This window comes from Myxine glutinosa, chromosome 9 (assembly GCF_964187855.1).
Source record: "Myxine glutinosa chromosome 9, kmMyxGlut1.1, whole genome shotgun sequence".
In the NCBI taxonomy this organism is placed as follows: Eukaryota; Metazoa; Chordata; class Myxini; order Myxiniformes; family Myxinidae; genus Myxine; species Myxine glutinosa.
In genome coordinates this window covers 85318768-85332595 of record NC_136269.1, presented here as the reverse complement: position 1 = coordinate 85332595, position 13828 = coordinate 85318768, and the positions used below count along the sequence as shown (strand labels likewise).

Here is a 13828-nt window from a genome sequence, read left to right as displayed (position 1 = left end):
TAGCAGTACCCCATCACAGCAAAGGACTGGGTCTGACCTTTCGCATGTTCCTTATCCATCTGGTTGGTCATCTTCCGCCATTCTTCCAGCCTCTCCTGCAGGGGGCTGATCAAACTTCCCGCGAGAGCTCTGAAACAATGCGTAATCTTTAAAACAAAATATGCCATAACGTTTACAACTCTCAATCTTCAAGCTTTTCATTACTTACATCTTTGCCAATTCACCGAACAAACATTCTTTACGTCACAAAGTTCAGAGAACAAGTCAAATGATTATAATCATTATTAATGCACAATCTCTGGAAAAAAGTACAAGGAAGATCCTCAATGCCAAAGGCTTCAAATGCATCGAGCACTCAGCAAGGTTAGCTGGTCTGTACAAGGTTTTCTGCATCATCGCACAGTTTGATTTATCGCAGTCTTCAAAATGGTCAAATAGTTCTCCTTGTGTCAGTGTGTTCCTGTGTGTCAGTGTGTTCCTGTGTGTGTCAGTGTGTTCCTGTGTGTGTCAGTGTGTTCCTGTGTGTGTCAGTGTGTTCCTGTGTGTGTCAGTGTGTGTCAGTGTGTGTCAGTGTGTGTCAGTGTGTGTCAGTGTGTGTCAGTGTGTGTCAGTGTGTGTGTGTGTGTGTGTGTGTGTGTGTGTGTGTGTGTGTGTGTGTGTGTGTGTGTGTGTGTGTGTCCAGGTCATAACTTTTTTTTTAACCATTTGAGCTTTCATCAAATTTTCTACAAACCCGTATTAATAGAATATGGAGAACACCAGTTAATAATTGGGTCAAAATGTCAAAGGGCAAGATCATAATAAGTACAAATAGCCTTTATTAGCCCAGCTACCACTACCTGCCTCGAAGAAAGAGGCGTGAGACGGCCGGGTGTTTTTATTTCATTTTATGATAATTGCTTCCCTGTTTATTAGTCCCCTACTGGTGTACACCGGAGGGGACTATAGGTTTGCACGCCGTCCCTCCGTCTGTCCGTCTGTCAGTCCGTCACTCAAAGAACAGCTTTCCGGACTTTTTTTCTAAACGCTTAATGCTAATGATTTCAAACTTGGCACATGGTTTCCTCATGATAAGTTACAGATCAAGTTCGAACTTCACGACGTTTCGATCATTTTTGACAAAGTTATGGCACTTTGAACTTTGGTAATTCTGATGATCCTTAACTCAGTGCCATTTTAAGTTTTAAGTTTTTTTTTTAGCTATAGTTTTCGTCTACAGAGTACCAAGTGGATGTGGACAGGCTTTGCATTTTGACATGCTTTCTTGTTTTTGTAATAATCTTCCTCATAAAGCTTTGTTTCATCAATACGGGGATAAATTGTCCAGGGTGAGTAATTACATAGAAAAGGAATGCAATCGCATTGGCTGTTCTAATAAACTCGCCCGTTGCAACTAGACCATAAGATGCCAGGGGAGTTTATTATCCTGCCGGCACCATACACAGCTCGCACCCACAGGCTGGCAGGCTGGCATCGTGTACGTAAACACTTGCCAACACGGCCAGAAATCAAGGCCAGAAAACACACTGTACTTTTACTTTCTGCCTCCCTAAGTCCAGCTGCCAGCTTCTTACAAAGCAGACTTTAGTAGCTGCTGGAAGGATGTACCACACAAGTTATCCCATTATTGTTCAGCACTGGGCCTTTCACCAGAGTGAATATATAATAATAAAAAAAGTGTTATGACTGCTGCGGCCTTGAACATTCAGATAAAACGATGCCTGAGCATCAACAGCCGATGCGTTTGGACCGAAATCCGTCTGGTACTGGACACGGTATGATAATGGCCGGCCAAATGTGTGCGTGTTTGTACGTTTGTCAGCAGCACATGCCTCTCCAGGTGCATCCCACACTCACTGAGTAAAGAGACCCAGCTTGGCTTCAATGCTTCGATGTCGCAGACACATCCGGGTGAGGGCCGATCCGATTTCTCGAGTTGCTCCTGCGGCGAGATTTCAGGCACAGAGCTATCACAATAAGCAGAGTTACACCGCAGTGACTATATTCCTTGCCGTGTCACAAAGGATGACCGCAGACACCTCCACCCTTCGTTCTCGATTTGTTTCACAAAACAAAAGCAGTTCAGAAAAAAGACAGATAGATATACGGCAGATAATAGCAGGCAAGGATATGGTTGGGGACCGGGGGGTTGGGGGGGCGTGGAGTGGGGTTCGGAGTGCCGGTCAGGAGTGATGGCCATGCTGCTGCGGGGAGAATAGGAATGCACAACGAGGCCGTGCGCTCGTGCTTTCAAAGGATCGAAAGCGCTGACATGAGCCTGCAGCATGACCAGCATGTCCGTGCCATGCATGACCAGCATGACCAGCATGACCGTGCAAGCAGATAGATAACTGCAAAATGCTTCACTTTACAAGACTTGTACATCTCATGCTCAATTCTCACATGAACAAACTAACGTAGCCATTTTTCATCGCCGTCTTTAAACGCTCCATTAAGCTTTAAGGAGAGTGATTAAAGTTCCACCCGATGGAAATACAAAAGCTGCCACGGAAAGATTCTATCGGGAGCGGACGTGCGTGCTGCGTTCCACCGGGGACGTGGGATTTGCAGGGATTGACCATTTCAAACATTTCCTGAGAATATTCCCAGAAGCCCATTTCTCCAATAGACAGCACGCTTCCCATCTGGGGTACTGTCTGTGTCTCCCCTCTCCCCTCCTTTTTCTTTTTGCCTTGCTGATGAAGACTTTAGCATGACAAAGATCATAAAATAGTGCATCGATATAAACTTCTGAAAATCCACACGGCCGTCGCACAATGATCGTTTTGGGTGATGTTCCATGGTTTTGTAAGATCGCCGATTCTGTGGTAGTTCAGAGAGTAAAGAGCACAAAAATTATTCCCATCAAATCTTATGCCTGCTGGAACTTGTCCTCATCTGGTCCACCTGTCAAATTTTGCATCAAAAATTTCAGTCGCTTCGTGTCGATTCGAACAAGTTTGGACAAAATCCAACACAGCAGCAATCTTTCCAACATAGTCAGGAGCTATGCTGTCTGTCAAATCATCACACATGTTTCCTTGGAAGAAACGTTTGAAGACACAGTGAAAAATCGAAAATTATCCTCCCCCATCCAAAACCTTGATCTTTTCTACCCCCGCTAATTTCGGTCCCCTTGTGTTTTATACTTCTCCCACCCCCCCCCCCCCCTTCCCACGCCTCCTGCCCCCAAGCCCTCTCCCTCCCACACTTCTCCCTGCTCTCAAATGTTGTGGTTGTGTGCTTCCCCTTCTCTCCCCATCTTGTCTTCCACTCCCTCTTTTTGTATATTTTGTTTGTCTGGTTGATTTGTTTGTGAAATAAATGTTAGCTCTTTCACGAGCCTCGATTCAGTATACAAAAAAAAAAATAAAAAGTGATTAGTTACATAAACGACAAGGTTCATGAATTTAATAAAAAAACTGTACTTCAGCATGGTTAAGCGGACAAGCACACCAGTGGAAGTGAGGCCTCGGTTTGAATCCAAAAATCGCAGATCATCCATTGGGCGATCCCAAATGTCAAGTCGATCCTTCTCAGATTTGTAAGAAGGGCGCAACAAAATCGAGGCAACGGCTTCTCCCCTACTCTAGAGAAAGGGCCGCAGGGTTCTGGCACATGGCCCACATGCCTGGAACCGCAGCTCCCCAGCTTTTAGGCAATGACACAGCAACTGGAATGATTTTTTCTGTCTCTGGAAGCAATGCTCTGGTGTTGTCTGGTAGATTCACAAGAATACGTTTGAACGCGACAGCAATGTCCGTGTACACAATAATCTTTGGCATCCATTTGCTGCGGACAAGTTCTCCCTCAAAAGTCGACATTGCATGTGGTTAGCTTAAAGTGCCTCGAACGACAGGATAACCCATTAAATGTTTGAACAAGAATATTTAATAAATCGTCAGTGGAGCACCACCCGTATTTTACAGCACAGCAAACAAACACGCCAAATTGCCTGGAGATGTAGCCACACGGCAATCAAAATACTTGCAAGAAACGTGTCAGCTCCCCTAAACATGTGAATGCGTGTCCAAATCCAAGCCCAAATTCTTTCCCCCTTCCCCTCACAAACTAAAGTAAAGTTTCAATCAAAAAATATGCGGCCCGAATATCCGAGCACTTTTAGATTTCAATTTTAGCTTTTCCCACTCATTAAAACACGAGATAAAATTCCATCTCTTTTTATATTAATTTTCTGAATCTGTGCACAAGCTCTTGATTGACCCTTAAGGATTGCAGACAATTAATAAAATTGATTAGTGTGATATCAAGCAGAGTGGCAGGATGGCCTAGAGATACGCACACTTGCCTCAAAGCTGTCTAGCCTGGGTTTGAATCCCCATACCCGATTCAGCTATGAACTGTCATCCTGGTGTTGCACAGGCAGGGTCATTCATTTCATCAAGGTGTGTGCCATCCCTCTGATCGACGTTAAAATGGGCGTCCCGTCTGCAGGCATTAGTTAAAGATCCCACGGTGGCCTTCGCAAAGAGTAGGCGAGCTACCGGAACCCTGAACAAATTCCAAATTCCTGCTTAACCTTAGGGAAACGTCAGGCCTGGCCAACTGGTTCGTGAAAGACCTGGACCAAGCTTCCCCCGGCTAACTCCACAAGATGGTGGGAATAATAGTAGCCGTTAAAGAAGCGGAGGCCACTTACACAAGAAGTGACCCTTTTGGAGCATTAGGGATGTTTCAATGTCCACATTCCATGTGATACCTAGTTACTAGGTTTAATCCAACATTGGGTATCCATTTATGAACGTACCGTGGTGTCATTTAATTTTCACTTATTCATTATAAAAGGCAGAATAATGCATGCAAGATGGGACTGACAGAATAGCTCAGAGGTTGCGTAGGCCTACTATCCTTTGAGCTGTCTCATCTGGGATTGATTCCTGACTCGACCGTAAACTATCATCCTGGTGCTTCGCAGAAGAGTCGGCACCCTTCAGAGGAACATGAAGCCAGGTGTCTGTTCGCATTTGCTGGTTGATGTTAAATATCCCATTGTGCCCAATGAAAAGAGCAAGCCATTGAGGACTGGTACCCTGTACAAACTTCTCATCCAATATGCAGCCCGGGCACTTAATCAATGGCACATCCACACCTCAGTATTGATGCAACCATTGGGCCAAATTCGTAATCAAATTCCGGTCCAGTATGCATATCTATTATATATATATATATATATATATATATATATATATAATTTGATGTTGATTGATATATTATTGATATTTGATATATTATTATATATATTGATTGGTATATTATTGATATATTATTATATATATTGATTGATATATTATTGATATATTATTGATATATTATTATATATATTGATTGATATATTATCGATATATTATTATATATATTGATTGATATATTATCGATATATTATTATATATATTGATTGATATATTATCGATATATTATTATATATATTGATTGATATATTATTATATATATTGATTGATATATTATTATATATATTGATTGATATATTATTATATATATTGATTGATATATTATTATATATATTGATTGATGTATTATTATAAATATTGATTGATATATTATTATATATATTGATTGATATATTATTATATATATTGATTGATATATTATTATATATATTGATTGATATATTATTATATATATTGATTGATATATTATTGATATATTATTATATATATTGATTGATATATTATCGATATATTATTATATATATTGATTGATATATTATTATTGATATATTATTATATATATTGATTATCCCTGGTGTTGGGCTAGCGGCTAGGGTGCCGGCTTAGGATCCAAGGATCCTGGGTTCCTTTCTGGTGGTGTTGAATGTTCTGGTGGTGTTCCTTTCTGGTGTTGAATTTGTCCAAGGATCCTGGGTTCGAATCCCGGTCGATCGCTGAATGAACGCCAGGGGGGTTGACTCAGCCTGTCATCCTTCCGAGGTCGGCTAATTGAGTACCAGTTCACTGGTAATTCCCTGTTTGTCGTTAAAGGCGGCAAAAAGGGTTGGCGTCAGGAAGGGCATCCGGCCGTAAAACATTGCTTCAAATAGGGGACCGAAAAACAACAACAACCACGGTTCCTGAAAAAGGCCAACCCCCGCTTTGCGGGGAAAAATGGCCTCTAAAGGTGGTTTTTTTTTATTATTTTTTTTATATATTGATTGATATATTTAATTATTGATATATTATTATATATATTGATTGATATATTATTATATATATTGATTGATATATTATTGATATATTATTATATATATTGATTGATATATTATTGATATATTATTATATATATTGATTGATATATTATTAATTTATTATATATATTGATTGATATATTATTATATATATTGATTGATATATTATTGATATATTATTATATATATTGATTGATATATTATTGATATATTATTATATATATTGATTGATATATTATTGATATATTATTATATATATTGATTGCCGATTGATAATTTGAGGGAATTTGTCTTTCTGGTGTTGGGTAACTGTGGCCTGTAATCATGCGTTTCATGCTGAAAATCAAGGAGTTGTCAGGTGAGATTACAAAGAGGGCTGAAGAGCTAATTGTGAAATTCTGGTCAATTAAAACATCAATCCTGTTGATTGGCTGCACAAGATGGTGAAGATTTCCCATCAAGGATGACGGTCTTAAAAAGAGCCACTCTTGGGAAAAATAATATTTTGTTTGACGAACGGTCCTCTACTTGCATCACAAAGACAATAATTGACAACGGGTCACAACATCAACACCGTTTAAGGAGCGCAGACCTGGCTTCCCAACATTATCAGCCAAGTGCTCAGAGGGGAACGCCAAACCCACCACTTAATAATGGATTTCCCCGAACAGGAGTAGGGAAAGCGCAAGTTTACCACCGTCATAAACAAGGCGAGGATGATGTTTCTGCTCCGAAGAACAGTAACGCCAAAACATAGTTTTCCCACGGAGGTAAACTTGCACTTTCTCAACTCCTGTTTGAGAAAATGCATTATTGCTTTTATCGACGTGCGTCAAAAGTCTCTACCAAGACCAGTTTGTATTTCTCGTCAGTCATTTAATGTATCTGCAAATGTCTGTGTGGTCACAGTGGCAGTCCAAAGGTCTACGTTTGCAAAAGTTACCATGGGATCTCTTGCATTCTATTCGTATCTATATTATAAAAGGAGCCGTGACTGTCTGTTTGTTTGTTTGTCGTGCTGTAACTTGAGAACGGATTAACGGATTTCAATGAAACCAACGACGGTTGATTCAGGGAACTCCCAGGAAGGTTTGTGATACAAAAAAAAGGAGAAGGTTTGTATATGGGCACACGTGCCAAAACTGCAGACACCAACTTGCGACCGTGATCTCTCTGTCTCTCTGACCCTCTCTCCTCTCTCCGAATGTTCCCGTCAGTGAAGTGACGGGTGATACTTGCAAGTTCACACCAATTTATTGTGGAGCAGACAGCAATTATCATCATTTCCAAAAGCCATGCTTCGCAATACAGAATGTCTAGCTCATGTTATACCAGAATGGCAGTTTTAGTAAAATTCAATCCTGCTAAAAATGTCATGGACCAAACGCTCAGTCATGATAACACCTTCAAAAGAGCTACCTTGCTCACCTAAATAAAAGTGCTTCCCTAAGTAGGAATGAAACCTGGGTCACAGTGATAGGAATACGAAGTCATGACCACTGGACCATTAGAAATGTAGCCAGAATTGTTGTTTGAGTCACCTATGGTTTCATCCCAGGATGCTATACTCAAGAAGGGGGGAAATCATGTGCTTAGACCGCCTTCTTCTTCTTCTTCTTCTTCGCAGTGGGTCAGTGGCTCAGAGCACGTGTTGTTAGGCCAGGCCTTTCAGAAACTGGCTGGACAGGCCTGATATTCGACTGTAGCTGATTAGAGCAGAAATTTTAAACTTGATCTGTGGACTGGTGATTCCTCACCTACTTTGGATCTTCAAAGTCGACCAGCAATTGATGCTAACAGACGGTCTTCAGCTTAATGTCCATCTGACAGAAGGCAACATTTTGATGAAACGACCTGTTTACGAAGCACCAATCCAACATTTATTGTCTGATCAGGAATCAAACTCAGACTAGACTGTTGAAAGATCAGCACGCTAGTTCTGCACCATCCTGTCAGACAATCACGTCCCTCAGATCAACGAGCAAAAAGCATCCGAAATAGCATTCTCCAACATTTGTAATTAAAACGATGCAAATCCACATGACTAATGCACACAGCTTGGGTGGCAGTCTATGGTACAACCAAATAGAGACTGCTAGCCAGGTTAACAATTTGTTTTGGTATATGTTTGTCCAATTTGAATTTAATCCATCAATATAAGTGGTTAATCCACACTAATGACTGCTTGTGATCTCATACGTCAGAGGTGATAAAAAAATTCTGGTTTTTATTGTTTTGTGTTTTCCCCTGTTTATCCCTACATTGCCTTTTCTTGCATGCTAGTTTCATCTTCCCATTCCACATCTTTAATTGACCTCTATGTCTTTCATTAACAGGAAAGGTTTTTGGGCATCTTCTATCCTTGCTGTTATTGTTCTATTGAGCCTTTAAAGGGATTATATGTACCGGTACTTGTTTTCAAATTTCCAAAACCTGTTTCGTTTTAATGAGGAGACCGAGTACAAAACAGGGTTTGGATAAAATTATTCGGTGCCACTTCTTGAGCATTTGAGCTTTGGTACAAGCACTGGCCATAATCTTTAGTAAATCAACGTGACCATTGTGCAGCGCCCTTCTTCGGTGATAGTCTGTGGTACTGGCATATGGACACCTCATTGATTACTTAATTCTCATCCTCCGATGTACACCTCTGCATTATACTAACATACACAATTTGGTGTCTGTCTATGTATCTGTCTCTGTCTGACCGCAATACATTCGGTCGTTACTTGATCAATCTCAACCAAATTTGTCAAGGAGGCGAGTGGGCATACGGTGGAAGATGTAGCGACTTATTTGCCCCTTCCGCAAGGGCATTTTCCACCATGGACAAATTCCGTGTTAAGGTGTATAAATAGCATATCGTGGCGTTCACCTACAGGAAGAGCAAATTATTATAACTACAATATTTGTTCAATCCTGTGTAATGTATGATTACCTTTGTAAACAGTTGCTATTTTTGTTAAAACACTAAACTCAAAGAAACATGGAGGAAACCAGACGTCGTCGAGGCATTCTATACTTATCACATCCCCCACAGACAAACGGACCACGAGCTAGGCATCTAGTTAGGTCGCAACTCACAATGATCTTTAGCTAATAAATATGCTCAAATGAGTCTTTACGCATGAATGATGCATCCCATTGCCTGTCCGATTTGTCCACCCATCAGATTATATGTGGACTGCATACGGATTGTTTGTAATTTATATATTGGGGCCTCGTATGTGATTTCTCCCAGCCATGGCTTCAAGTGTGACATACGATATTGTACCCAACAGCCTTACGGCCCAATTGTGACCTTTATTTGACACATAACCCCATTCCTAATGGTCCCTAGCATTATATAATATTGTTACATTTATAGGGGAGGTGAAAGGATACCGTACGGAAGGTAGGTATATGGCCACGTAGGAGAAATCTCGATGTACTCAAGTCGGGAAACTGTAGCTTAAGATTGTTTGTGCGTCTTCACACGAGTGTTGAAGCAGTGATAATTAGTTAGGGATTAAGGTTAATTTTCCCCAGTGTGTGATTTCCCTCTGTGATTTTCCCTAACGTTTTACATTTACAAGGCCGACCATGAAAACCCCCATTAAACAACATTTACAACCAGCGCCGGCCCAATGAACACTCAGGACAACTAAGCCCCGCCTTAAGGTGCACAGTGGGGTAAAAAAAAAAAAAAAAAAAAAAAAAAAAACTTGTTTTTCATGTCAAAGTGTTCTTTGAAGTATATATTTTCAGAATCAAACTGTTTTGATTGGTACTTATTTCCAAAGAAATAAGTTGAAATAACTTGAAAACTAATCATCCAAATTGAATGAAATTTGGCATTAATAATCATCTTAACATGTTGGATGAATTAATGATGGCTTTTTAAGATACCCCTACTACAAATTGAGTTATGAAAAAAATCCTTGTATTTTTCTTTAAAAACAAAGAAAAAATATTTTGTGTAATTATCATTACAATTTACTGAAAAGCCATCACTGGTCTCTTTGGATATACCCATACTAACTAGCCAAAGGGGTAAATAACAGATTGACTGAGGCAGTTAGCAGTAGTTCCAGTTTCAATTATGTCAACCAAAAAAACATATTTTTGTATGTGTCTAGAAAATTAAAGCTCACATGTTTATTTGTATCCCAAATTCACTTGTGTCTGTATTTTTGGATTCCTCATACGCTAGGCTTTCTAGCAGTATATGGTTTGTGGGGGGACTGGTGATCGCAGATCCCCATTGACCGCCCACCGACTGGACTTTCTTCACTGGAAAGACTGATAATTTCAATTTATTGATGGCACGTGAAACGTGCTATTTTACCCCACCTTGCACCTTAATGGACCTCATAAGCAGGCCCCGCCCATTAGAGGCGGAGAATCAGTGGGCGGTCAAGAAAGGCCGTGAGATCATGCCCTGAAGTTCATGATTGGCTGAGAAGACCATGGAGTGATTCGGAAAGAGCTTTGCCATTGGTCGGTGTGACGTCAGTACAGAGAAGCTTCGAGAGCGGAGAGAAGCTTGGAGAGCTTGGAGAAGCAGGAATAGTTCTGAGAGGATCGCAATAGTTCTGAGGTGAAGGAGGAGCATCGCGTGATAATTGAGGAGATTTTGAAAGCAGACAGGATGCTGGCCATTGTGCGAAAGAGGTGGAGAAGCGAGAGGGCTTCTTCTCAACTCACCTCACGTTTGTGGCGCCGTCGAACGTGACACCGTGGCCATATTGTGCTGGATTCCCACTGGAGGGACATCAAGCTCTGGGCCTCATCCCCAGCTGCCAACGTCGCAGAGGAACTCATGTGGGCAGAGCTAAGTGCCGGCACGAAAAGGGATTTTATTTTCATTTTATATTCCCCTGTGTGTCCGTCTTTGAGTCAGCGTGTGAGGATCCTCAAATTAGACATTAGTTTTTACCTCACCTTTCATTCTCATCTCTTTGGTTTATTTTCATTAAATTATTTGTGGTGCATTTTATTTGTCGTGTTTGTTTATCAATTGTGGGTTCCGGAATAAACCTGTGTGTTCATCAGATAAACGACTCGCATTCCTTCTTTCCCGCATGTGTAAAAAATAACCGCCATTTTCGGCTGCTCGCCTCGGGAGTAAAAACTGTCTCGACTATCCGTCATCAGGTGCTCTTAATCGCTGGTGACAGGACAATACTCTCCTGAGGGAAATTTGGAGAAAATTGGACCAAAAACATGTACATTTACACATGGTAGTGTATAGGCTAAGAGTCCCTAGTCCGCACACCTACTGGAAGTAAAATCTATTAGAAGCACAAGTTAATCAATTTTGTCCAATAATAATAATATTAACATTATTACAAAATCATAATATTAACAATATAATTGAATAAGAATAATAACATGACTGAGTCCAGAGCATCATCGGCTAAGTGAGTGTGAAAATATTGTTACGTTTGTGGGAGGTAGGCAATGCAATACCTTAGTCCAGGTAGAATTGTATAGGTAGTGTGCTCTGACTGTCGTGAAGAAGAAGAACCCCCATGCACCATAAGTAGGGATCCGTTTAGACCAGATTAGTGTAAGAATGTATCTTTGTCCCAATGACGAGGAGTGGGGTTATGTTAATGTTAGGGATAAGGGTAATTAATCCCCTGTATGTAATCGCCTCTGTACTTTTCCCCTTGTTCCTTATGACACACACCACACCCGGCATGCACTCCACACCTAAAATAAACACTAAATAAAAGAAGCAGGAAACAGAACATTGAGCACCGCCAATGACACCATCAGCTGCCACATCACAAAGGCAGGTCCGCGAGGCCACGCCCGGAAGAGCAGTGATTGGTCCGGTAGTCGAGCGATGAGATGGGACTCGCTGATAGGAGCACGCATGGATGCAGCTTGTGGACTCTGGTGCGCTTGGCCCGTAGCTTCGTGACGGCTGAGGGCCATGCCGAGTGAACCGGAGAGACGTCGGTGCTGTGTAAAACAGGCAGTGAGGACGAGTGCGGCTGGAGTGAACGAACGGCACGCTAAGGCGTATTTTCCCACGCACGAAGGCGTGTTTTCCCACGCAAGGACGCGGGGGCTGTGACAATTCCCGACGGGGTTCAAGAGCCGCTCGAAGCTGAGTACACTACATTTTTAGTTTCGTTCTTTTATCATCCCCTTGTGTTGTACACACGTCTGTGGGGGCGCTCCATTTAGGATATTAGTTTTATCATACATTCTTTTGTTTGGTACGTTTGGTTTTGAGCCTGGTGTTGGCCTAGCGGCTAGGGTGCCAGCTTAGGATCCTAGGATCCTGGGTTCGAATCCCGGTCGATCGCTGAATTAACGCCAGGGGGGTTGACTCAGCCTGTCATCCTTCCAAGGTCGGCAAATTGAGTGGTAATTCCCCGTTTGTCGTAAAAGGCGACAAACAGGGTTGGCGGCAGGAAGGGCATCCGGCCGTAAAACATTGCTTCAAAAAGGGGACCAACAAAAACAACAACAACTACGGTGCCCGAAAAAGACCAACCCCCGCTTTGTGGGGGAAAATGGCCTCTAAAGGTTTTTTTTTTTTTTTTTTTTCATTCTTTTGTTACTGGCATTTCTTTCAATAAAGCCAGTATTTTTGCATTACAATTCCGTGTCAGGTTTGAGTTGATTATCCAGGTTCAAAGACGTCTAGTTGGGTCCGTGAAGCTAAGAGCTTCGCTACCCCCGCTGCTCTCCCCAGCAGTATTAACTCCGCAATAGTTGAATTGAATGCCTCGGAGTGTAAAGCTTGCTCGGCTATCCGTCCACAGGAGTGTTCACCCCGGGAACGTGACAATATATAATTTAAAGGCAAAAAAGACTGAATACAAATGTAACAACTAAGTAGAAAAACACATCCACATGCCTCCCCCTACCCTCCCAACCCCTGTCCACTCCCATGGGGAGCGTGTGTTTCTAGTCAACTTAAAATGTGAGCAACACAATGACTCACTGAAACCGCTGTCCCTTTGAGAAGGTTTATTAAATAAATAAATGTCGAGTGCATGGAGGAATGCATTTCACCAGCTCAGCCAGCAAAGCAGAAGTCGCAAAAAAAAAAGTCATCAATTGTGTCACAACTGAGCTCCTGTTTATCAAACTCCCCACTGTAGGAAGGATACAAACCACTCTTCCCTCCCCCTCCCACAATTACAGACCACAAGGCAGAACAATAGATGCTGCCTGCTTGGAGATGACAAAACAAGAGAACCTATTCCGATAAAACATTCCTCTAAAGCCACATGCTGACATGTTCACAGAATGAAAAACTTCCCAAATGCAGAAATCAGGAAGAAAAGAAAAAAAGAAAAAAAATTAAAACAAATAGAAATCTATAAAAAAAAGGATAATGCCTTCTGCTACCTGGATTCCCCCTCTCCCTCTCCACCCACCTCAAATTCTTTTCACTCAAGTGATGAAGCTACTGATAAAATTGCAACGATATTGTGACAAAAGAAAAGCTTTAGCTCACAGCACATCAAAATCTCAAATGAGTCCAATACCATCACCATGACAAAATGTCAGGGAGCGAAGCTACCCATTACAAAAGAACCGCTCGTTGCCCAACGAGATGAACAATCACCTGCCAATAACGCGAGGGTGCAATCTCAG

General features: G+C 41.5%; 1 protein-coding gene across 1 annotated transcript in view; it reads right to left on the bottom strand.

Moving 5' to 3' along the window:
• Positions 1-13828, bottom strand: part of LOC137435271 (protein MTSS 2) — an 87109-nt gene that overhangs the window by 64528 nt on the left and 8753 nt on the right. The window contains exons 4-5 of the mRNA XM_068128894.2: positions 1858-1942; positions 38-129 (exon numbers count right to left, since the gene is read on the bottom strand). Of these exons, the coding sequence (XP_067984995.2) occupies positions 38-129; positions 1858-1942 (177 nt within the window). The remainder of the gene's footprint in view (positions 1-37; positions 130-1857; positions 1943-13828) is intronic.